The following is a 25,436-nucleotide window of genomic DNA, read 5'->3' as shown; positions in this document are numbered from 1 at the left end:
CTAAAAGCATCCAGGAATAGCCTTATGGTCTCGTGGAGGAAAGACTTGATCTTACATTACCATGTTATCCAGTATATAGTACAGTCTCCTTTATCATCACCTAGACACCTAGCTTATTCACTTCAAAGTCATTCAAAGGGTCAAGACATTCACTGTCCATTTCCCCTATGATTGCTTTTTTGTAATTTTTGGTTGAGTGTTTAACATAAACATTTATTTATTTGTTTTACCTTGGACTTAACTGAATCGCTGGTGGTGGAATCTGTCAGAACAGAAAGAAGGGGAACAGAACGAAATGAAGCTAGGTTAGCGTGTCATCTTCAGTATAGCCCACAGAGGTACCGTTGGTAGCATGTGAACTAGCATGTAGTGTGCATCACTATCCACACTGTTCAAAGCACAAATCACATAGTGAAGCAACATCATAGAGGAACACCAGCCATAAATGCTCCAAAGAAATCCACCATTACAGGAATGATAATTGTATTTGTATTGACCTGTCTTTTGTTAATTCAGCTAACAAATTCACAGTTGAAGCAAACACAAATCTGTATAGCTTCAGCTTAATTGTTTTCACTTTGAAAAATAGGCTTCTCACTAAACACAAAGGTGTTTCTTAATTACTGCTTCAGCTATCCATTATGGTTCTATGTTTCAAATAAAAAGCCTAATAGGCAGATTGCTTGTCATGAATTGGTCATTTATCTTCTAAAGGCAATTTGAGCTGAACCTGATTGAAGCAAATATGGCTAATGTGTCTCCTTTTGTAGGACAAAAACAATATTATTATGACACAAAACATAATTATTATGACATTAAATATGAGGCAGACAAAATGCTGGTAAAAAACAAAAACCAAAAGCCAACAAAGTCAATGAGCGAATGGACCCAAGTGTTTTGAACCCATACACACATAACACGCACAAACACTCTCTATGTACATACATACGCACAAACACACACACAAAGACAGATACAGACCCTCACTCACACACACACACACACACACACACACACACACACACACACACACACACACACACACACACACACACACACACACACACACACACACAGGCACACACACACAGACACACACACAAGCAGGTAGACCTGGCCTACCGCAGAGGTTGATCCAGTGTCTCAGCTAGGGAGAAGAGAGCAGAAGTGATCAGAAAGAGAGAGTGAGAATGAAAAGTTGGAAATGTCATGTAGACGTTTATCAAGTACAGGAGACGCAAAGAGAGAAAGCACATTTCAAGCACTGAATACTCAAGTATCCTCCCAATAGTTTGGGAGGATAGTTTGGGAGTAGATTATACAGGGGATAGACTGGGCCAGAGTTGGCGGAATAGGTCATTTACACCTGTGGTGTCTGAGGAAAAAGTTGTTTTCTTAACCACATATGTATAGCCTGATGAGTCAGCCCTCAAAAGACTGGTTTACCAGGGCATCGACATGGTTGGATCACAGAAAGATGTTAAACAGGTTTATCAGCCAATGTTGAGCCAAATGCAGTTTCTATTTGTGGTTGTGTTTGCGCCCATGTGGTTGATGTGACTGTTTGTCAACCAAATGTGGTGGTGTCTTGTTTCACTTTAGTTATATTATCCTTATATTTATGCATGCATACATATTGTATATCAGTATGTCGAACAAAGTGACTTGTTAAAACTGTTGGTGCTGCAATTAAACAGCATGAAACATGCTTTTAAAATAATAATAGAGTGACCAGGCGTGAGGGAAAACCATGTGATAACATAACACTCCGCACCGCTAAAAAGCCAAGAATGATTATAAAGCAGTTATCAGCACAAGGTCTTGCATCTTTAAATCCTTTGTGCAGATCGATACGCGACAAAACAACAACGGCTGTGTGGTGAAGAGATTTCAGAATGCAAGGTTCAGTTTTAGTATGCGCAGTACTTCATTTACTGCACATACATCACCACCGTCCCATCAGGAAATTAACTGGCAACAATGGGTGAACTCTGCCCAGCAACAGTGCTGAGGGGTTTGGCGAAGGCTGTCTGTGATTGGCCAAACCGTCACAAAGTTGTGCTATTTCCAACCAGCTGCAGAGTGCTGAAATCAGCTGGTTATCAAGTTTAGTGGGAGTAGGTCACAGAACAGTAGTAGGCAGCAAGCAAAGGCCCTGATCAACTTTAAAGAGAGACCAATCAAAGACACACGCACACAGACACACATCGTTGATTAAAAAAACAACACTGCATGACTGGGGTCCTCCTGCCTCACCTGAGGCCTCTCCAGGCATGCCGCTCCTGCCGATGTTGGACAGCAGGTGGTCGATGTTCGGCGCGGGCTGACTGTCAGGCTTATCCTCCGGGGCCTGAACACACATACACACACACACAGGTGCACACGCACACACACACACACACACACACACACACACACACACACACACACACACACACACACACACGTGCACACACATACACACACACACACACACACACACACACAGGTGTACACGCACACACACACAGTCACACACAGGTGCACACACACACACACACACACACACACACACACACACACACACACACACACACACACACACACACACACACACACACACACACAGACACAGACACACGCACTGTATGAGTTCCAGACACAGACACATGTGTAAAGTAACAATGAAGGAATCAAATAACTTGACCATTCTACCAGTTCTGCCACTGGTACATACACGGACTACCGTTGTGACTTCATACCGGATGCTAGAGCTATGGCTCTCCCTCATAGTTAATGTTAATTATATAATATGATAGTATGTTGACGTACCTCGTCCTCCTCATCCAGCGATCCATCATCAAAGAACCAGTCATGCTGCGGGGATCACAGAAACAGTGAACACCAGAGCTGAGCAGATGATGCTTCAGGCTACACGATTTACCACAGAACGAGACGATGTTGCAGACGGCGTTCTTTTCACCACACGCGTATGAAGCAGTACTCTCTTATATAACAAAATAGAGTGTGACCCATCTCCAAGGGTATTGTCACGTTTAAGCATCTCTAAAAAGGTTTCGTTAAATACAATCAAACCGAAGGGAAAGGGACAGCACAGCACCAAACTAATCAAATCACTAATCACCAAAGTGATCAGCCTAGGATGAGTCTGATGAGTTTTTAATAGTGGACATTTAGAGCCAGCACCAAAGATCCAGCCAAGATCCAGCCAACCACAAAAAGATAAAAGCCTTCCCCTGATTCAAGGCTGATTCTACCCTCTTTGTTGCGCTTTAAGTTTGAAACTCTTAATGTCGCGTTAAGGCATCAAAGGGAGGCGGAGGAGTTTGGGTTCTTACGTGCAGGATGAGCGTCTCCACGATCTTGTAGCGGTCGGGCATGTGCGTGACCATGTCCGTCATGTTGTCCTCCGACGTCCGGACCAGCGTGGGACCAAACACCAGAGCCAGGTTCCTGGGTTCCATCTGGACAGCAGACACAGCACTCAACAACTCCTCCTCCTACCCAACTCAACTCAAGGTCCAGACCCTCTCATTGATGACACACATGGTGGACTCAAAGCTGAGTTACGAGCTCGATCATCTCGGTTTAAAACATAATGTTGTCCTTCTACCTCCGTGTGACTGGCAGGATAACATATGGCCAATATATGCAACACAAACACTCTAAATGAAATCAGCGCTGTCCGACCAATAGACAGTGCTGTCCCTGTCTATTGTCGTCAATCGATCATGGGCGTTGTCTGCTCTACAAAAGGCTGGCTGTAGACTTGCCTGAGGGGCAGGGTGTTCTGTGAGGAAGGAACCCATCTCCACTCAGATGGACATGAAGACTCACCTTGTTCTTATCTGCGTTATCAGCCACCTTCTTGAGATGGCCCACCAGGTATCTGAGAGTGTGGTGGTAGTAATCTGGGAGGTCCTGGATCTGAGGAGAGAGAGGGAGGAAGACAGGGAGGAGGAGGGAGGGAGGGAGGGAGGGAGGGCAGGATTGCATCATTTTGAATGTTAACATTATAGTTGACACTTTTTTTTTTTTTTCTTCTTGCATGCAATTCAATGTCATGCAGTAGAGACACTTCCAGTGTATTTTCCTTTTTTTTTTTTGTTCTATCCTGTCAGCTCTGGTGAATACTTACAAGTTTCTTCATGGTTTTTAGCCTGTCCCCAGCATCCTCAATCCGGTTTGCATCGATGAAGTCGTTATACTTATCTACGAATGGTAAGACAAAGAATGAACACATAATGATTTGAAATTCTGAACCATTGAATCATGATTATTGATCAACCCTTCTTCACTGTCATTAATAGTAAAAAAAAACTAACTACTATAGTGAAACTTAATGTTTAAACTTACCATCTGTAAAAACAGGTTCCGGTAGTTTCCGGAAGAAGGACTTGAGAAGGCTACTGATTACGTTCAAATCTTGCCATCTCTGGAGATAGAAGAGGAAGTTCAGTTTCTAATAGAAGTTACAGTTAAAGTTAAAGAGTTATTGTAATGTGCTGAATCACTGTTTTATACCAACATTGTCAACACATTCTGTATAACCAAACCCATTATATCAAACTACGATGTAAGCATAACAACCACAGCAGAAGTAGTGGAGCAGTGTTTCTGCTCAGGCATCCTTTTAAAGGGCAACTGCTTTGCAATAAGTGAGTCAGTGAATGTGCTGCCATCTAAAGGTTAAACACCATAAACGGTTAAGAGAGGCATGACAGGATGATGGTGGTGTGGATTTAAGCGTCTTGGTTTGGCATAAACTGGGCTTTGATCCGTCTATCAGTTTTTTTTTATCAAAGATTGACGCGTGCTGTGAAACAATGTACTCGGTTTACACAAAAAAAATTCACATGATTGACGCATTGGTCTTGGATTTGGGTTCCCCGTTCGTCCAATTTGGCAAAATAACGTCAATGGGCCTTCAGCACAACCGTGCTCACAAACAGTGCCAACGTTGCAGGCGGCGATTCTTACACCCCACGTGTACAAAGCAGTCCTCTCTTATGACTCTAGAAAACAGCAGAGCATGCCGGTGTCCCTTGGCCCACACCCACCTCCTCAGCCGTGTTAATGTCCAGGCCCTTGTTCAGGTGCTCCTGGAGGTTGGACACCATGGCGTTGTTCCCCGGTACCCGGTAGATCCCGGTGTAGTCCAGCCCTGAGGCCTCCACCACCCCGCAGCACATCTCCACGATCAGGGGAACAAACTGCCGCAGAATGAAATATTTAGGTGGAGGTCAAAGGCGGACATGCACTCAACAGAAACACAATCAGAAGCGTCAATGATTGTCCACATAGTGAATGGTTAATGCATTTATAAAGAGCCGTTCTAACCTGTGACCACTCAAAGTGCTTTACAATTAGTTTCTCACATTCACCAAGACATACCCACATTCATACACCAACAGCGGAGTCCAATATGCAAGTTAACAGCCAGCCAGTCGGGAGCAGAGACAGTTAGGTGTTGCCCTCGGACACTAAGCTAGGATGAGCCAGAGATCAAACTAGTAGCTCTCCCCGCTCTGCCTCCTGAGCTCCCACCAAAAGGCTTTTCTGGAACAGGTTATTGTTGAAAGTAAATAATGGCGCATGATCGCAAGTACTGTACCTTGCTGTTCAGTGCAGGCTGACAGTCCTCCAGTCTGATGCCAAAGGCTTTGGGAGTGCCCGTCTTTTTGCTCTTCTTCATGATGTGGATGCCCCACACGGCCTTGAGGTCATCTGGAAGACCAAACGCATCGTTAGTTGTGGAACACCAAGTCACACGTCCCACTGGGTCAAATGAGGTTGACTATGAACAACTCGCCGGAATATGGAATACTCGGCAGAACATGGAAAACTTGCCAGACTACGGAAAACTCGCCAGACTGGAAAACTCGCCAGACCACAGAAAATTCCTTAGAGGCACAAACCGATTGCTAAAAACTGCCAACACTGCCTCATTGACTTTGGCTATTTCAAGTGAAAAAATAGATGATCAACCTAACGAAATCATGTGACGACAGACCCGGGTGGTCTACTCTGCAGGACTGTTGTGTGTTGTTACCGTAGTTACTGTGTGACCCACCGGTCTTGGAGGAGCGGGTCACGGAGTTGTTGTCCGTCTTGGCCAGCAGGAAGGGGGGCATCATGCGGTGGGCCCTGGGGGAGTGGTCTGGCTTGTTGACCGTGGGACTGAGCAAACACAACGCAGGGAACCATGTATCAAGCGCACAGGTAAAGGGGCAGTAGGTACGATTTCAGAGCTGTCATTTCAGTGTCATTTGTGGCATCGGTCAGCTTTAAGAGACTGAAATGGTCCGTAGGAATATATGTTTCTATATGTTCAAGTTGACGGGAATATATTTGAATACTGAATAATTAAACAGACCTCTGTTTCTTGTAGTCGTTCAACCTCTTGTTGATGAGGGCTTGCCGTGAGAAACCGAGCTCCTAAAACATAAGTGGATCTCGTGTTAGATGTGTCCGCATATAGGAGTTTATCCACAAGCATCAAAGCCAGAAATGGATCTCTTAATAGTGTTGATCTAATATTCTCCTTGCCTGCTGCATTCCTTCTCGAGGTATAAGAATATAAAGTAACTGACTCATGAACATAACGTGACTGTCTCCATGAATATATCACAACTGACTCAATGATTAAAATGTACCTGACTCCATGAATATATCACAACAGACTCAATGAATAAAATGTAACTGACTCATTAACATAACATAACTGACTCCATGAATACAACGTAACTGCTTCATGAACACAACGTGACTCACTCCATGAATACAGCATCACCGACTCAACGAAAACAATGTCACTGACTCCGTGAACACAGCGCCACTGACTCCACGGACACAGCGGCACTGACTCCACCTCCACAACATCCCTGACTCCACGACAACCACGTCCCTGACCCCCCCCCCCCCCCCACGGCCCCCAGAACCCACCTCGGAGTCGGTCTTGCTGTTCTCCCGGATGACGCGGATCCAGGCCAGCATGTCCTCGCGGTCCTCGGCCTGCAGCAGGTACTCACAGAAGTCCTGCGTGGTGAGGCGCAGCGTGTGCTTCCTCTTGGTCTCGCTGTAGGCGATGTCCACCAGGCAGCCCCGGATGCAGATGGGCGGCTGGTGGTCCTGGCCGGGGGCCCCCGCGCCGTGGAGCACCGCCTCCCGCTTGTCCTTGTAGAGGAAGAGCGAATGGGAGCGCAGCACGGAGAACACGCGCTTCCACGGTCGCATGCTGCCGCCGAGCTTCTGAACAGGGAAGACACAGATGAAGAGATGAAGCACGACTTAACACGGGATTGTTGGTTATTTCGTGCTTTAGTTGAGCTATTTTTGTCCGGGGATAGGGAACATATTGGGGTGTAGAATATATTTCTCAAGAGTGACTAAAACACACACTTGTATACAATTAGATACTTAAGCAATTTCACACGAGAGGGATTGCTGTTGAACTGAATACAGCACGGCTGGGATGCGGTCGTAGGTACGAGGCCGGAAGCCGAGGGCAGAAGATAATCCCAGCCGTGCTGATGTTCAGTGCAACAGTCAGACCTTGAGTGTGATATTGCTTTATACAACAGTTCTACAAGCACAATAACAGATTATGATTTGGTTGTTTATTTAATGTTGTTTTTTTTGGCTTCACCAACATTAATAGGATCCGCAACTGGACTGGGACTGAACTGTTGCCAAGCAACACATAAACCCGCTAGCTTAACATAACATTAATTGTTATTAGATATCTGTAAAGTGGAGTGATACATGTATAGTTGAAAGTCCCCGTGCTGTTATACTCTATATCAGTACTCCTGGAATGCCTCTGTTCCAATCAAATGACTTGGTCGGAATTAACTGTTGTATAAAACGTAATAACGTTAACATTTACTGATGCTTAGAAGCAAAACTACATCAACATGAGGGTGGTTGTGCGAGGTTAGTGACGGCCAGTATCTAGCCTTCTACCAGATCCGGGATCTGTTAGCATCTGTACCGGGGACGGAAGGGATTATGTACGGATTGTGGATTGCTTGGCAAATAAAGTTTCTTTAAAACCCTAATCTCTTGAATATGATTGGTTGGTGTATAAAAGACAGCCAATGCTTAGGTCTGGATCAATGAAGGGATTATGATTTCAATCAGCAGATGGGCTGCTGGGCATGTGACAGGGGATTGGATGAACGGCTTCTTCTGAACCGAGGCAAGATTCCATTCCGATGTATTTAAAGGGAATAGATTACATGAGTGGTCCAACATCTCCACAAAGTTATCGTGGAAACGGAGCTGACATCGCAGACAGTGGTAATTTCGCTGTCTGCATGGGAAGCAGTACTCTCTTTTATTAGAGAATAGCCAAGTGCAACTGTCACAATGACGATGCTGCAATCCACCTGGGTGGGGGCCTCACTCCATCTGAGTGGCTTTTACTGGGCTGCTCCAGACGAGGACACAATGTGTTGTTGTTGGAAGCCAGTTTATTGTTTGCAGACAATGATACATGAGCAGGTACTTCATGTTCCCGGGCAGGAGATCTCCTTTAGTGTGTGTGGTAGTGGCTTATTCAACCTGTGCAAATCGATCAATGTGTGTGTGTGTGTGTGTGTGTGTGTGTGTGTGTGTGTGTGTGTGTGTGTGTGTGTGTGTGTGTGTGTGTGTGTGTGTGTGTGTGTGTGTGTGTGTGTGTGTGCGTGTGTGTGTGTGCATGTGTCGTGCCTTACCTTCCCCTTCTCTGTGAGGATCTGTTTGGAGTGCAGCCATCCCTCTTTGCGGACGTTGCTAAAGGTGATGGTTCCCAGCTCAGAGGTGGAGTGGCGTTTGGACCTCGCCTCTTCTTGGGCTCTGAGTGTCTCCAGAGACTACCAGAAAGTAATAATACACTTAATAACATGCCAGAGAGTACGACACACAGTAATGACATGTCATGGGAGGTTTGAGTGCCAATAGAAGATGCAATCACACACAGAAGAATAAACGAAGAATATGTCGTCTTCAATAATGAAAGTGAAACAAATAATGACACAAACTTACGCCATCGGTGAAGAAGCTCTTGACTCTTTTTGGTAATCTCCTAATAAGTAGAAATCACATTAATGGATTCATGTCATTATTCAGGTGGATTCAACACAGATACATATATCTGTATAATAATAATTATAGGGTCCAAACTCACGAGAAGACGCGTCCCTCTTCCCTGAAGGTGTTCAGACCTTCGTCACATGACTTGGAGCGCTCTGTGGTGATAGCCAGCAGGTAGGACGACCGGCGCCCCTTCATGCCTGAGGTCAGCATAACCACAGTCAAATACTTAGTATGGGACGCCTTAGACGATAAGTGCAACACTAAACCAAAGAAGAATACCATGGCCAAAGAATTTCCTATGCTAGTAAACTATAAAATAAATGCTCATATTTGAAGCACTTACAATTTTTCAAATAAAGTAAAGCAAATCGCCTATTACTTGACTATTAGGACGAAGGAGGAGGGGAGAAGACAGAGGTGTGTTCTTCAGAAAAGATGAACAGTTAAACACTTAAGCCACAAGCCTGGCTGCCAATTAAAAACACTGTTACGATGTGTCTGGGATGCCTCACCAGGCTAACATGGACACCCAGACTAATAAAAGATGTTTCTGTACCGCAGGATGTGTGTTTTGGCACTCAGTGTTGAGTTCAGTACAAACCTGTCTTTGATATACGTTTGTGTACAGGATTACGCTAAATGCTTCTGTACTGCAGCATTTTTCAAAATGTCCTTTAGTGTTTGTTATTGCGACAATGTCACAGGGAATGTGAAGTTGACGTCACACTGTGTTATAATGCTACAGGGAATGAGCCATGTTTAGAGATGGCTTCGTCTTTTGGTCGGTTGGTCCATAATATGTTCCTGCAATATAGGAGGCTGTAATAGATAAAGTAAAAGCACTTTTACTGAAACTATTGCAGCCTCCTCTATTGCAGGAACATGATCAGTAAAAGTACTTTTTACTGAAACTACTACTGAAACGACAGCCTCCTCTTATACTTTTCCTGTTGGTTCAGCCTCAGTAAAAGTTTCAGTAAAAATACTCTGTAACTGAAAAGTATTTTTACTGAAACTACCACTGAAACGACAGCCTCCTGTCATACTAATCCTGTTGGTTCTGTCTCCCAAGATGGCTCCCGGCGTGACGTAACTTAACTTTCCATTCCCTATTATGTTATCGTTAACGCAAAGAACCTCCACAGACAGACTCTCAGATGAAAGGGTGCTTAAGGGGTGTGTGAGGGGGCAGGCGGGGTTGGGGTGAGGAGGGTTAGGAGGGGGGGGGGGGGGGGGGGTCACACTCACTGCAATCCTTAGGTCGGAGACGGACACAGGGGGCGGTGGTAGAGTGGGACAGGGTGGGGGTGACGGTGTTGGGGGTGAGGACAGTGGAGGCTGGGGGGTCGGGGACAGACACCACCAGGCAGGCCTGGACGGGGCGGGCCTGCAGGTCCACACTGGGACTGGTGGGTTCATCTGTGTGAGACCGACAGGGTTAGGGGCAACACGTGTTACACACAGGACAGACTGGGGGGGGGTCACTCTGAGGGTCGGACCCAGAGACGAGGCGAGACGGGACTGTAAACGGCAGTTTGAGAAATGTCTCGGTGTCGGTGTGAACAGTCTACTTTTAGACTCATTAGTCTCAGGCCGTCCTCAAGATTCAACATGCCGAATCTTAGCATACGACTGTCTCAGCCAATCAGAGTCTGGTGCTGATTGACAGCTGTCAATCTTGCCAAAAAATGAGCAGATTCGAATCTGCCCATGTTTGACAAGATTGACAGCCGTCAATCCCGAAGCGAATCAGAATCTAAAACGGGATAGGTGTCTCGTCTCGTCTCTGGGTCTGAAACAGGGTTAATAAGTTCAGTGTCATGCGTGGGCCACATGAAGACTCCACAACAATATTCTCCTCCTGGGTAAATCATGGAAAACAAATCCTATAGAAGTCTAAATCCCACGTTAAAGGACCGTTGAACACTACGGTTACACTGATGCTATCCCATCCCAAACGGATTACCTCTGTAAATCATTTTAGTCAAAGGGAACTAAGGGATTAGTGCTTAGTAATACGAATCCTTTTAGTCCAGTTCCGCCACTGGCATCTGGCATCCTAAAGTGCCGCAGCATCTGAAGCAGCACGGACCGGACCGCCGGCGCCACTGACCTATGAAGGGTATGGAGGACAGGGAGTCCAGCGTGTGCTGGGCCAGGCTGCCGTTGACCCGTCGAGGGAGGCTGCCCCCCCTCCAGCCAGCCGAGGGCAGCGTCCCGGGGGGCTCCGTGTGCTCCGAGGTCGGGGCGTAGCTGGTGTGTCGGAGCGCCAGCGCGCGCCTCCCCGAGGGGGGCTTCTGCCTCAGGACCACCTCTTGGCTCAGGGGCGAGGGAGGCGTGGCCTGCCTCTCCGCCTCCCCCTCCGGCTCCTCCCCCTCCTCCTCCTCCTCCTCCTCCTCCTCGGAGGGCATGGCTGGGGTGGAGCGCGGCCGGGGCGCCGCGCCCCCCTCGCCCTCCGAGGGGCTCCAGGCGAGGTAGGGGCTGCTGTAGTTGGACTCCCGGAACGAGTGGGCCTGCTGCAGGAGGTGGTCCGCTTTGCGGCAGAAAGAGGGGCTGTAGCTCTTGTAGCCCACCGACTCCTCCTGCTGCAGCGTCCGGGTCTGGGGTTCGGCGACCTGCCGGCCCCTAGGGGGCGCTGTGGCGGTCGCCGCGGTTACAGGGTAGGTCACTGCGACCTGGCGGTCCGACGGCCTCTGCTCCTGCTTTGGCTCCCGGCCCTTGGCTGAGTGCGAGCCCTGGGAGTCGCAGCCGGGCGGGTGCGGTTGGTGGGCGTGCGGGGCGATGAGAGCCGTCGCCTGGGCGAGGGTCTCCCTGGAGCGCCCGTAGGTGTGCTCGTACTCTGCGTAGGCCGCCAGCAGGCTCTCGGAGCAGGACTTGTTCCCCGGACCCCACGGACCCCCGCCTCGCCACCCGGGGTCCGGGGAGCACGTCGTGGTCTGCTGATGGTAGAGGAGGGTCTCGCGCCTGCGGTGATTGGCCGAGGACTCCGGCTTGGAGGCGGGGCCTAGGGCCGGGCTCAGCCCCAGGTCGGCCAGGCGGTCCTGGGAGACGCTGCAGTGGCGCGGGGGGGACATGAGCTCGGCCGCCTCGGCCTGGCTGTAGTACCAGTCCGACAGCGCCTGGTGGCACAGCGCGTCCGAGTGGGAGCGCGACGTGCCCGGGAGGCTGCCCTTGCGGGGCGGGGGCAGGGTCGCCGAGGCGATGGCGGCGTTGTGGTTGGCGAAGTGGAAGTCGAGCGCGGTGACGATCGACGACGATCGCCCGCGCCACTCCCGCCCCGACGCCGCTAGGTGTCCCGCGCCCGGGTCCGGGCACGCCCCGGGCCAGCCGGAGGCGTGCGTGGGCGGGGCGGTGCCGCCGGGCGTGCGGTTGTCCAGGGGGGACATGGCGGCGGCGGCGGCGGGGGGGTGGCGGTTGTCCAGGGAGCTGTGGTGGGGGTCGGGGCCGCCCTGCAGGGGGGTGCAGCTGGGCTTGGAGCCGGAGTAGCTCAGGGAGGGAGGCTTGGGGAGGTCCTGAGCCTCTCCACTGTAAGGCTCGTTGCCGGTCAGGTAGGCGTCCTGGGAGAATGCCTGTGGAGAGGGGTGCACGGTGTGAGACGAGCGGAGAGAGAACCAGGAGGGAGCAAAGAGAAGGGGAAGGGAAAGCGGAGCGGAGGCTGCATAGTGTGGATGTTTTCGCAGTTTTGAGTTAAAATGTAATTTGATACTAAATTGTGAAAATGCTTGAGAGGAATCCGGGTTGTGATAGGCTGGGAACTGAGAGGGGAGAGAGAAAAAAGAAGTGTAATACTCACACTTACCAACTGCAACACATCCTCGTCTTTTGGCATTATGGACAGTTCTAGAATGTTCTGACTGCAGACGAAGAATGGAAAGAGGGTTGGATTATAACCTTAACCAGACGATAACGTGTTTAAAATGTTAAACTAGGATCGTTGAATTGAAGTGAGTTATTTTCTTACCTGTTTTGGATTAAAGATATCACCTGAGAGTAGGTTTTCCCCAGGACAGTCTCCCCATTTACCTTCACTAACCTGTCCCCTGGAATACAATGAGAGAGTGAATAAGGGGACGGATGAGTGAGTGAGCGAGTGAGTGAGTGAGTCGGCCCACATCACCAAAAAGTTGATACCGAGCCACCGACAGATGCATTATTATTACCACTTTAAAGCTGCTGTAGGAAAGATTTAAGAGCAATTATTTAGTTATTTTTTAGCACGTCTATAGCCATCCGTCAGCTATCAGTGAGTGAAATGCTCTGCTTTTTCTGCTCTCTGCTTAAGTACATGGTAGTGATGTATTTGATGTGTATTTGTTATGTGTGAGCTTGTTGTGTTAAGTTCTGTGTAATGTTATTCCACCCAGTAGACAGGCAGATTGTTATGTTAAATTGCGTGTAATGTTATTCCTACCAGTACACAGGTCAGCATGTTGTGTTATTCAGTGTGTTGTCTAGTGTGTAATGGTATTCTTACCAGTACACAGACCAGCTTGTTGGGCGGGGCCTTTATCCTTCACACTCTTCACAAAGATGGTGTCCATGGGCTCCAAGCGAGAACGCTGGCCGCCTGCTCCAACAAAACATGGCCCATGAGGAGAACATGAGAACCACGAACAACATGAGAAAAACATCTCATACCCTGTACTAGTTAGATTACATATTGTATGGGTAGTTAAACTATAACATGAAATTAAGCAAGGCGATAACCAAAGTCATAAAACAACGATTTCTACGATTCTCACCTTTGTCATTTTCGTTTCCATTCTCGTCATCCTGTCCGAAAAGAAGTCGTAGTAAATTAGACACTGAGCCACAAGGTGGCGCTGTAAACACAGAACTCTGTTGAGATGACCAGCTCCACACAGTAATACAACTGGATCGATAAACATGAATAATGGACCTCTGCGTTGAAACACGTTGCAATAACGAATTCAAAGTATAAAATTACATAGATGACATTAAAACAATGTAAAAAAATAAATAATAAAAGACAAGTATATAAATAAATATCTATACCAATCAGAACATACTATTACAACCCAGAACCAGTATTGTACTTTCAATCACCTATGATACACTAAGATTCAATAACATTTACTGTATTAAGATATTCATCTTAATGTAAATGATTTAGATGATATATATTCCAACTTGTTGGTGGTGGTAGTGGTGCTGGGGGGGAGGGGGTATTGGACCACAACCAGTTCCAATGTATTGTTAACACACACACAGACACGTACACAGAGATCCACTCTAAATGTGTGTGCGTGGCAGCAGCTGACGTTGCAGTTCCGCGTGTGTTGCCGGCTTGGCTGACTCGTCTGACTGATCGACTGACTGACCGACCGACCGACCGGGCCGGCTGGCTGGCTGGCTGACTGGATGACTGACCGGCTGACCGACCGACCGACCGACTGACTGAATGACTGACTACTGGCCTGGCTGACGGGGCTTTAAGGCTTGCTGAGCTGGCTCATTCCTGAGCAGACAAAGCTTTGGCACACACAGGATGTGGAGCTGTGTTGCAGTGCCCGCTGCCACACCACCAGCAGCCACAGCAGTAACAGCTACTGTGCCGGGCTAAGAGGCCACAAAAATGAAACACTGCGATTCCCAGAGGGCTTTGTTGATGGCTGCTTCAAGTGGTCAGGGAAACGTTTCATTGTTTTCTCCGGCGGTTATGCCCAGGAGCCAGGGCGATGATGTAATCCTCGACCCACAACCTTGGGTCTTTAGTGTTGAATTCATCGTGATGGAGGAGATGCTGCCTCTGGCCTCCACGCTGTTTGTGAAGATGCAAACGTGGTGGTGGTGATGGGGGGGGTGGGGGGGGGGTTTGTGGCATTCTGAGGTGTCTGTCTGTGTGTGTGTGTGTGTGTGTGTGTGTGTGTGTGTGTGTGTGTGTGTGTGTGTGTGTGTGTGTGACTTCCTGACCCCGTCAGGTGGCAAAGGTTTAACCCCTTAGCTAGGTTAGCTTATCAGATTAGCAGTAACATGGCTAAGTGCACCGGCGTCATGTACCACACCATGTGTTACTGTTACTGTGTGGAAGGAGAATTGAACTGGTATCATTGATGGGACCGTCTACCCATCTTCCAATACTCCAGTTTAACCGTATCCCTCTGGTCAGAGGAATTTTTAAACCGGTTTAAAAAAGGACTCAAAAGTCTTAAATAAGTCACCAAAACGAAATCTTTCTCCAGTAAATAAAAAGTAACATACTGTATTATATATCATATACCGGTACTTTAATATACTGGAACTATTAGCCGATCAATCGATCACTTTCTTTGATCAAATCTCAATTGACCTCAACGATGGATAAATGGCGATGATGACGAAGGGGCGTCAGCCACCTGAGGGAGGACTCTGACGCAGCTCTATAATTATATATCTACAGTATTATGTGGTGGTACGACCAGAGGCCAAGACCCCTTCAGGTTGGTCTGGGGTGGGGCTCCAGTGCAGCCCTATGTGTATACTGTGTATCTATATCCACAGTGTGATATGGTGCTGAGGTCCACCAGACGTGGGGTCACCTTGAGGGGGGTTTGCAGGGAGGACTCTGGTGGGTAGACGATGAAGTGGCGCAGCGTGAATCCGAAGCCCAGGGAGTTCTTCTGGAGCAGCAGGGTCCTTGGGCCGGGCCAGGACAGACCCTCCACCCCGCCCGACGACAGTGGCCGGGGGCGGTTCTCATTGGACGACACCATGCCGTCTCCATGTCCTTTAGCCTGGTCGTGGATGAGACAGAGAAAATGTTAATGCAAAAATTATTTCACGCCTCACGTCACGGGAGTGATTATGGCAAAAAGCCGGCGAATGCGTGGAGCCATGTCCGAAGTAAATGTTCATGAAGTGTAGGCAAGGTTATACATTTTTAAAATGGTGTATTTGTATTGCAATAAACATAAAGCCATCCTTTTTTATAGTTGACGGGGAGAATTTATATCCTAGATTATAATTGTTTTATCTTAGGTTGAACAGAACAATCAGTGTGAGAGTGTTGGCCAACATAATAATCTAAATAAACAAGAACCTGGATTCGGGGATTCAGTCTGTATCAGGGGGACGAGACAGACGAACAGCAAAACACCAATGGAAACAAAGGTGTTTATATGGTTGCAACCAAGCAAGCTAGAAACATACAGGGCTCACAACAAAACGGTCGAGAAAACAATTTTTACAGGGCTCACAACAAAATGGTTTGATCAAACACATGTGTACAAAGACTATCAACATCAAGAATACCACAAAGTTCACCCAAGGGTACTTTAAATTTCAAAAGCAACACGGCCAAGTCGGAGTCTGATTTGCAGTCTTCTTTTTCTTTCAGTTCACGCTATTCCTGAAAAGCTTGCCCAACGTTTACTCGTGTCTGGCCTCTCTGTCGGTCAGTCTCCCTTTTCTCTTCTTCTGTTCCTCCGACATTGGGTTTCTCTGTCTCTTTTTAGTCGGCTGATCTATGATGAATGTAACAATCCCTTAGTTACTTGTGTTTAGATCGAGCCGGTTCCGTGTTTGGGGGTCTGTGCCGTAAAGCAATTCGTTACTTCGCGAGACCCGAGACTCCCGCGAGAGTGGGCGGCGGGTCGCCGGCAGAAACATATTCCTTTTCTCCGCCAAGATGCGCAAGGGGGAGTCGAAACAACGAACAATCGAACAAAAATGTATAATGGAACCATCGCAATGACTCCTAGCCTGTTATATTAAGGTAAATCAAGCCAGAAAAGTTGCATAGTTCCCCTTTCACTCGTGTCTGATCTCTTTTCTGGTCCATTCTTCTTTTGTTCCACCGACAGTCGCCTCTTGGGTTCCTTATCAGTCGATTGATCCATGATGAATGCAACAATTGCCTCGCAACTGGCTGTTTATATCTAGCAGGTGCCATGTTTGGGTGTGTGTCTGTGCCGTAAAGCATTTTCGAAACTACAATCTGACTACATTTTCGAGGATACTTCCGCTGCGTCACATCCGGATTGTGTCGGTCCGAGCAGATCAAGTTGCATATGCACTTTTTCACTGTAGAGGCGACATGGGAAAATGACACACCCACCAATCGACCCAGAAATGGATGCAGAACCATCAGCATAACTCTCAACCTGCATACTTAATGTAATTTTGGCTAAAAAAGTTGCATAGTGGGCCTTTAACTGAATAAAAAGTGCATTCCAGAGTCGTGGTTGTACGTGTGTGTGTGTGTGTGTGTGTGTGTGTGTGTGTGTGTGTGTGTGTGTGTGTGTGTGTGTGTGTGTGTGTGTGTGTGTGTGTGTGTGTGTGTGTGTGTGTGTGTGTGTGTGTGTTGACAGTGTTTGAGGAAGAGTAGCAGCATCAAAGAGATAGATACGCATTGTAGAATACATCAATCATAGGATGGGATTTTATTGAACACATTATTGAAATCAATAGCGATCAGCATTGACCATAGATATGTCCAGGTAATTTTAAGCGGCAAGCTACTTGAAGTTAACACGTTGTTACTTTAAGGACTTGACCCAAACCCCAACCTGAGCAAAATTCCTGGCATTTCCCTCAAGGAAACTCTATTTTGAGTGCCAACTTCGCCCATTACTTTCGATTTCCCTCGAACCAACAATGGCAGAGATAAACTATAAACACACGTCTGGTTATAATTAATAGTTCTGGAACAACAGACACACCTGGACTTAAAAACAACAGCCCTAGAGAGCATTTTGTGAGAGCGTAACGTTGGAATTGAACAGATTTCAATGCTTTACATTTTTCAAATCACTGCTAGTATCTCAGATGTCATTATCAATCCCACTTCACTTTGGCATGCTACCCTAATTGCTGTAAGCTCGCCCTTGTGTTGACAGAGCTTTCACTTTACCACTTGAAAATTAATCTTCTCCTTAAAAGATGAACTAATAGATTCCAGCTATTTTTGGAGTGGATTTTGTTAGAAATGGCTGGGGATCCTTTAGCGAATGAAATGCTCTGTGAGGAGAATATGTTTTCAATTTGACCCGGCCCGCCTGACATGTCGTTCATGATTGGTTCGGGCAATCCATCTTGCCTGTCAATCAAAGGTGATTGACAACACTCCTCAATGGAAGTGGACATAGGGAAAGAGGGAGGGGAATTTTTGTGGGTTGCTTTTTTCTCCCTTCCACTCTCTCTTTGCAGCTCTCAAATCTTTCCTACAGCAGCTGGAATGCTACAATGGAACACACCTAGTACCTCAAAATAGTGTCTAAAATGCCCTTTTGCTTCTGGTCGTACCAAATACATATACAGAGAGACACACACACACACACACACACACACACACACACACACACACACACACACACACACACACACACACACACACACACACACAAACCCCCTTAAGGCTGGTTGGTGGACAACCCTCACCCTATTCCAACAACAGGAAGCATGTGTCTTGAGACAGGAAGTGGAATGCATAGCATGGCGCAGACAAGGTTTCTGGGAAGTTTCGTAATAATTGTTACACGCACATTTTTCCATTAGCGAGAGCCAATCAGTTTAGCAGTGCTTTTCCTGCAAACAAACACATAAAAGATATAAATAAAGACTTAATAACATACAGCTAACACAACAGCACATTAGTATCACGGTATTAAATTAAGATACACAAATTATCAAAGTTGTCAGTTAGCATTGAAAGCCTAATCTTTAATGTACAACATCGACCCCCTCCCAGGCGAGATCGTGACCCCTGCCACTGACCACTAAAGACCAAACAAAGCCTGGATGTTGTGCTATCAGACCAAGGATATTTTCCAAGGCATGGATTCAAGACCAGAGTGAAAAGTACTTCCTGTCTACTATTTCTATTTGTCCTCGATTAATCAGGGAGAGAATTACGCCGGCTCTGCCCCTCGACCTTAAGGTACAACAACAGGCACTCAAGCACACTGAATAAATAAATAAAAGTGTTCGTATCTATATGAAAAACAAGGTTATTCTTCAATGGGTATTTTGCAATAACTGCATTGTCGTTCATGTCTGCGCATATTTCCCACACCAACGTACGTAACCCACAAACACTCAGGTGAGATGTACGCCAACTTATTTTTAATGTCCTGCACATGTCCACACATGACCACACACACGCTCACGCACACACGCGCACACACACACACACACACACACACAAACCTGACTCACCATTCGCTCACACAGTGAGTGTGAAATAGCAACCCCAGCAGTGTTTGTTTAACACAATGCCCTGAATTGTGCCAAATCTATTTATATGTTGTGCTGCAGTCCTGTTCAGGTTGCCCAGTGCCTACTGAAATCACCAGATCCTGAACTCAAAGCTCTCCGGGTCAACGCCTCAGCAATACATCCTACAAGCAACACAGGATGTGTTACTTTATCAAATCCATCTTAGGTGCTACTGCTATACGTATTTGATACTGCATGCTGTATTTGTAGCTGTGTATGTAACTACTATCCAGCTGAGAGCCATTCTGATGACATGTCTGCATTTTCTATAAGCAGCTCCATAGTAAAGTTACACCTCTATCGTAAAATAAACACACGCTCAGCAACACCAAAGCACCCAGTCTAGTTTAGAGCATGAATCTCTGTCCAGCCCGTCACGCCCCTTTGCTTCCCTCTTCGCCTCCACTGGGCACTCCTCGCTTGGAGCATTATATTACATAACGCCCAGGGTAGGCAGAGGCATGCTGATGTAGATACACACAGACGTGCGCACACACACACACACACACAGACATGCACAAACACACTCGCATACACACAAACGCGCATACAACCGCACACACATGCAAAAAGGCACACATAAACGCGTGCACACACACACATGAAAGTGAATGAATAGTATATTTTTACTCTTAAAACACGTCATAGAGAACAGCCATGTGGTTTCTGTGTATTACTTGTAGGGAGATTCTCATTGGCCTCAATACAAAAACAGACCTTTAGAAATAATAAAGCTTTTTAAAAACAGATTGGATATTATTTGCGCTCAAAACAATGTAAGTTACCAGAATTAGTTTGAAATATATATATTAAATCCATGTTAATAAATATGTAGCATATAGATTATGGTATAGAAAGTGGTCACCCACACAGCCAGAAGAACACTTGACTCATTTTGAGTGTGTGGGAAGCTCTGCCATCATACCAAACAATGTAATCACCTCCACTAATAGAGATATTGTTTGGATGAGAGACATTTTCCATCCTAACAACTACCCTGTGAGCGGGGTTAGACCGCGATAAGACCAGGGTAAGACCAGGGTTAGACCAGGGTTAGACCAGGGTTTGCCCAAGGATTTCCGATGGTTAGACCACGGTTAGACTGCACCAAGGTTAGGCCAGAGTTAAACCACAGTAAGACTATGGTAGGGCAGGGAAGGTTAGAGCAAGCCGGAGTCCTAGAGAACCCTCACCTGTCCACTGGTATCAGATCAGTGCAGACTAAGAGCCTGGGAGTAACTACTCGAGGGCTGCACCATTAGAAGAACAGAGCTCTACAGATGCATCGCATATCGTGATACAATACTGTGATACTGCGTCGCGGTTTTTCATTGCGATTGGTAGATTATAGCTTCAATGGTAATTGTGTGGCGCCTACTATATAAAAAAACACAAGTATAATCCGATTGCTGAGTTGTAACTCGTAAATAATCTAATTGGTATCAGATTTTATTGTCTTCTCCAATTGTTATTTTTTTAACATATATATGTATTGTTTTTTAATTGCTAGAAAAAGGCAATTTCGATTTATGCTCAATAAATGGGGCCCTCCCACACAATGCTGCAATGTTCGGAGCAGGGTGCTCTGATACTGGCCAAGGCATTGGGCGATATCGAGCATTGGGCGATACACTCAAGGATGAAACACAATCATATAAAAGAGCAGACATCAATACCATCCAGCGGTTATATCTGTAGACCATCTCAAACGCAGCCCCGTCCGTTTTCCAGTCCCAGCTTGTCGGAGGTCAACTCTAAAACCATCTACCGCAGCACGTATATCTGCTCTTACCCAGGACAGGGGGTGGCGCTGGTGGTGGCGTTGGAACAGCCTCCTGGGGCCCCGTCTTCGGGGGGACGCCACGGGGCTGGCCAGGGGCGAAACACCTGGCGAGACGCGGCCGGAGAGGCGCGGCCTCAGCGCGGCCAGCCAGATGCAGCGTGGCTCCGGGTCGCTACAGTCCACCCCCACGGAGCACTGGAAGCACCACTTGTGGCCCAGTGGGGCCGGGGCCAGGGGGGACACCCTCATGACACACATACACATGCACACGCAGGTGCATCGAGCACATACACACACACACACACACACACACACACCCACTCTCGCCAAGTGTCTAGGAGGGAGTTGCGTCAGCGATCAAGCGATGCGGTCGTCTACTGAAAGCGTTGGAGTTCTGCATGGTGGCCGTAGAGCCAGATAGCTGCACTGGCAGATTGTTGAATCAATGAGAAGTAGAGCTAAGGCGCTCGTAGGTATACTTGAAGGGTATCCTTCTTCAGACCTCGTGGGACCTCATTGGTCGCCCCCTCAGGAACATTCAGCATTCAGCGTGTTTGGTAGGCCGTGGTTTTTGCTGGCATGTCTTCAGATCCAAAAACAAGACCGGTCCTCACAATATGAACTTGGTTTAGTCTCCTTTGGGGATCAAGGAAAGTGGTCCGAAGCCATCTTGTGTCTTTGCTGTATTATTCATACACACATCTGTGTCGTCAAATAGAACAGCGTTGACATCGGCCGTCTTCATCCTTTGTTCCACACTCTTGATCAACTCATCAATTCTTTACTCCAATTCACTGCTCCTCATGGAAGTCATTAGGTAGCATTTGGAAAGGCACATACTGTCACGCTTGAACAAAGTCAAACCCCAAAAGAAGAACATTTCCAGGCGCCATAGTTGTAGCAGTCCTCTTCAGAACTCCCAGAGCAAACCCATCTGTCGGCCAGTGATGACGTTCATTAAACCACCAACCTGGTCCTGCCAGTTCGACTGCAGGGAGCTTGAGTGGAGACGTGGAGGAACCGAACCGTCCTCTGACAGAAAGTATCTGTGGTAACTGTCAGTGCTGTTGGAGCCAGATCACAAAGAGTTGCCAGCGCTGGACGGCATCCCACACGCTGCTACGGGGTGGTCCAGTGCACCGGTCCACGCGCTCAACACACATCTATTAGCTCTGGCGGACCATCTTTAGCGCTGGTTAACTATAGAGCTCGCTCTTCTCGGCAACAGTGCCTCTCGCTCTCTCTCTCTTTCTCTCTCTCTGGCAGCCACACATTCTCTTTCTCCCCGTCTTTCTCTCTCGCCCTCTCTGATGTCCCTCCTACTCTAACCACATACTCTCTCTCTCCATCTCTCTCTCTCCATCTCTCTCTCTCCTCTCTCTCTCTCTCCAGCTCTATCTCTCCTTCTCTCTCTCTCTTCTCTCTCTCTCTCTCTCTCCTTCTCTCTCCTTCTCTCTCTCTCTCTCCATCTCTCTCTCTCTCTCTCTCTCTCTCTCTCTCTCTCTTTCGCTCTCTGCTTGGTCTCCCTGTCTCCTCTCTTTAGTCTCACAGCCCAGTGTGTGCCGCTCCTGGCCTTCTGACAGTGGAGAGCCTGTGTGTCCATGTGTGTGTGTTACACTAAAGTATAACAGTGTGTACATGTGAATTTGCCCGTGTGCGATGACCTAGCCCTGTTATAAACTGCACACCCCCTAGACCCCACAACCCCCACACCTCACAACACCCCCCCTCAAAGGATGAGCGCAAGCGTGGCTGTGCGGTGACAGCGTTCACAGACCCATTTCAACTTCAGGAACAAGGTGAGCGGATGAGCTGACGTCCATGAAAAACACCTTCCCCATCCGGGGCCGCGTGTCAGCTCGGCTCTCCTCTCCCTCCCTTCCCCGGTCCTCTTGTTCACTCCACTCCTGTCCATTTCGTTTAATCCGCTCGGCGCCTCATTGTCAACAGGAATCAGCTCAGTAAATATTATATGAGAACTCCCTTTATGAACTCTGTCCACTGCTTTATTCTTATTCATCTGTCTTCTACAGGCCATCTGTTTTGTGCAAACATGGATTTTGCAAACATTTGCATTAAAAAGACACCATCAATGTTCATTATGAAGCATAAACACTCCACAATGACATCCAATGCCAAAAAGAGATGAGTCCTTCCCTGCACCAGCATGCTAGACATTTACTAGTAGTAGTAACAGTAATAGTAGAACCATAATTAGTAGAAGTACTAGTAGTAGTAGTGGTAGTAGTAGGAGTGGTAGTAGTGGTAGCCATTCAGAAAATATGTTTAACTGATGGAATTGGTTCATTGGTTTACAACCTATCAACAACAATTTAATCCAAAAATCGGTTTGATTGAGTGACACTCAAATCATTACTAAACAATATTTCCACTAAAAAATTGTCACTCATCGTGTCTAATTGTATTTAAAAATAAAAACACAATGACTGCTACCGAACCCTTCACTTTGAGTATCAATTCCTGTTGAAGCTCATCACTTAAAGAAAGAAGTAAGTGGGGTTCAGCCCTGTCTGTCCCTTTGCCATCATCCTGCTCCATCTCTGTGTATTTGGTTGAAGTAAAGACAAAGCTTAGCTGGCAGCTAGTTACATAAGGTACACAGGGCTTGGCCTACGCAGAGCTGGGTAGCAGCGTGAAGTATGGTCAAACGGTGGTAAGGGGAGCAGGGTAAACAGCGTGCAATCACCCAGAAACATAGTCTGAAGAGACAACAACCCAGCAGGCAATGGCTCCCAAGGTTAACAACACAAATAGAGAGGCCGTTTCAGTTGGAAACCAAGCAGAGAACCTGCAGATAACAACATAGCGAGTGTAGCAACACTGTAACAGGAAAAGGCACTGAACAATGTGATGTGTTTGATTAGGGGTCCACACACACATTCATAATCAAGGTGTCTTGCAAGAAAAACATGATGTAATGATACAAGCAAAAGGACCCTTTATGATTTCACAACTCCACCGTTGTGGTTAATACCCACTTCTATCCAATAGTGGGCAGTATCATGTAAAGAAGTCTCTGCCTCGTGTTTCAAGTTCCTCTAAGATCTCCTTCCTTCCAAGTCAACTGACTTCCACCTGGATTTATGGTGAGGCTTCACACGTTTTCGGCTTCATGTAGCCAACAAATAACCATATTGTGAAACACTCAATCAAGTGCTGTCCATATTGAGTGAATTATAATGACCTGATGATGACTTTGAAATAATGTGAGTTTAGGTTTAAAATGACAACTATAGCAACTATACCTAAAACTAGGGCCCGACCGATATTGATTTTTGAGTGCCAATGCCGATGCCGATTATTTTCAGAGAAAAATTACGATTACGATTTAATCGGCCGATTAAAAAAAATATATATATATATAAAACATAGTTTTTGATACCTTAAATATACTTTAAACACTTTTGACGAATATGTGAATTGAATGCAGAACCTTTGAGTGTTTTAGAATACATTTACAGTCAAAAATGAGTGTAATGTAAAATGTAAAATAAATAACTAACTCCCAATGTGCTGCGCTCGTGAGCAGTGACTAACACGTGCGTGCTGAGCAGTATGGTCTCACCGTTAGAGTCTACAGTATAACAAATTAACATGGCCTGGGACCTAAAGAAAAACAGGCACAACATGCTCAAACAACGCGTCTTGTGTACATTGGTGAGGTGAGCGCGCAGCTGCCTGAGCGAGCGTGCTTTCATGTGGTACGGTAAAATTCAATCTCCTCTTTTTTACTCCAGCTAAAGTTGTTAGTTAGCAAGGCGAGTAGGAGCGCAATCTGCAGGATACTAATCGCAATAACATTAAAAAAAAATAAAAAAAATAAAAATAAAAATCGGTTGTAATCTGCGTCTTTTTGGCCGATGCCGATTATTTTCAAAAAGGCTATAATCGGCCGATTAAATCGGCAGGCCGATAAATCGGTCGGGCCCTACCTAAAACTATGTCCAAACATCCTCAGTTAAACTGTTAAGAAATGTAGGCATAGTATATATATAATTGATATGGATATTGTGGAACATTTAGTATTATTAAGTATTATACATTCAAGCTCATTAAAACCATGCAAACTATTCCAGTAGTTATGGACAGGTCTACACAATGTCTTTCAGTAAAGAAATCTTTATGCACACACGCCTTGTGTTTGGTCATGTATGTTTTGAAGTATGCTTTGGAGTACAGACTGGGAAGATTATAACCCTAGGGGGAAATAAACGGTTGCCATCGACTTCCACTTCATCCTCCGTGTGGGGCCCGTTACCCACAAATACCCCCCCACGCGTGGGTCGGTTTATCACGCGACCAACACCCCGAGATAGGACGGTGCGGATCCCTGACAATG

The 25,436-nt window shown here is 46.7% G+C and overlaps 1 protein-coding gene and 1 long non-coding RNA gene across 8 annotated transcripts in view; one reads left to right on the top strand and one right to left on the bottom strand.

The window, feature by feature from the left end:
• The window catches only part of LOC132446821 (rho GTPase-activating protein 23-like), a 44,363-nt gene that overhangs the window by 2,273 nt on the left and 16,654 nt on the right, over positions 1-25,436 (bottom strand). For 2 of the 7 annotated variants that reach the window (XM_060037289.1, XM_060037285.1), the window contains exons 2-23: positions 15,618-15,812; positions 13,821-13,851; positions 13,553-13,645; positions 13,040-13,118; positions 12,872-12,932; positions 11,192-12,647; positions 10,327-10,497; positions 9,170-9,275; positions 9,028-9,067; positions 8,718-8,855; positions 6,946-7,251; positions 6,377-6,438; positions 6,053-6,180; positions 5,615-5,727; positions 5,061-5,213; positions 4,357-4,435; positions 4,139-4,212; positions 3,838-3,927; positions 3,339-3,464; positions 2,812-2,856; positions 2,257-2,350; positions 231-262 (exon numbers count right to left, since the gene is read on the bottom strand). In XM_060037289.1, the coding sequence (XP_059893272.1) occupies positions 231-262; positions 2,257-2,350; positions 2,812-2,856; positions 3,339-3,464; positions 3,838-3,927; positions 4,139-4,212; positions 4,357-4,435; positions 5,061-5,213; positions 5,615-5,727; positions 6,053-6,180; positions 6,377-6,438; positions 6,946-7,251; positions 8,718-8,855; positions 9,028-9,067; positions 9,170-9,275; positions 10,327-10,497; positions 11,192-12,647; positions 12,872-12,932; positions 13,040-13,118; positions 13,553-13,645; positions 13,821-13,851; positions 15,618-15,812 (3,672 nt within the window). Of the gene's footprint in view, positions 1-230; positions 263-1,122; positions 1,148-2,256; positions 2,351-2,811; positions 2,857-3,338; positions 3,465-3,837; positions 3,928-4,138; positions 4,213-4,356; positions 4,436-5,060; positions 5,214-5,614; positions 5,728-6,052; positions 6,181-6,376; positions 6,439-6,945; positions 7,252-8,717; positions 8,856-9,027; positions 9,068-9,169; positions 9,276-10,326; positions 10,498-11,191; positions 12,648-12,871; positions 12,933-13,039; positions 13,119-13,552; positions 13,646-13,820; positions 13,852-15,617; positions 15,813-25,436 lie in introns of all 7 variants that reach the window. The other 5 variants (XM_060037292.1, XM_060037286.1, XM_060037287.1 and 2 more) reach the window with 5 other exon arrangements.
• LOC132446823 (uncharacterized) lies at positions 80-571 on the top strand. The gene is made up of 2 exons (XR_009522967.1): positions 80-311; positions 371-571. It is a non-coding gene; the product is annotated as an uncharacterized LOC132446823 (long non-coding RNA).

The sequence above is a fragment of the Gadus macrocephalus genome, chromosome 18 (assembly GCF_031168955.1).
Source record: "Gadus macrocephalus chromosome 18, ASM3116895v1".
NCBI classification, from domain to species: domain Eukaryota; kingdom Metazoa; phylum Chordata; class Actinopteri; order Gadiformes; family Gadidae; genus Gadus; species Gadus macrocephalus.
Note: the sequence above shows the minus strand (reverse complement) of the source record. Positions and strands in the feature narration are given on the sequence as shown.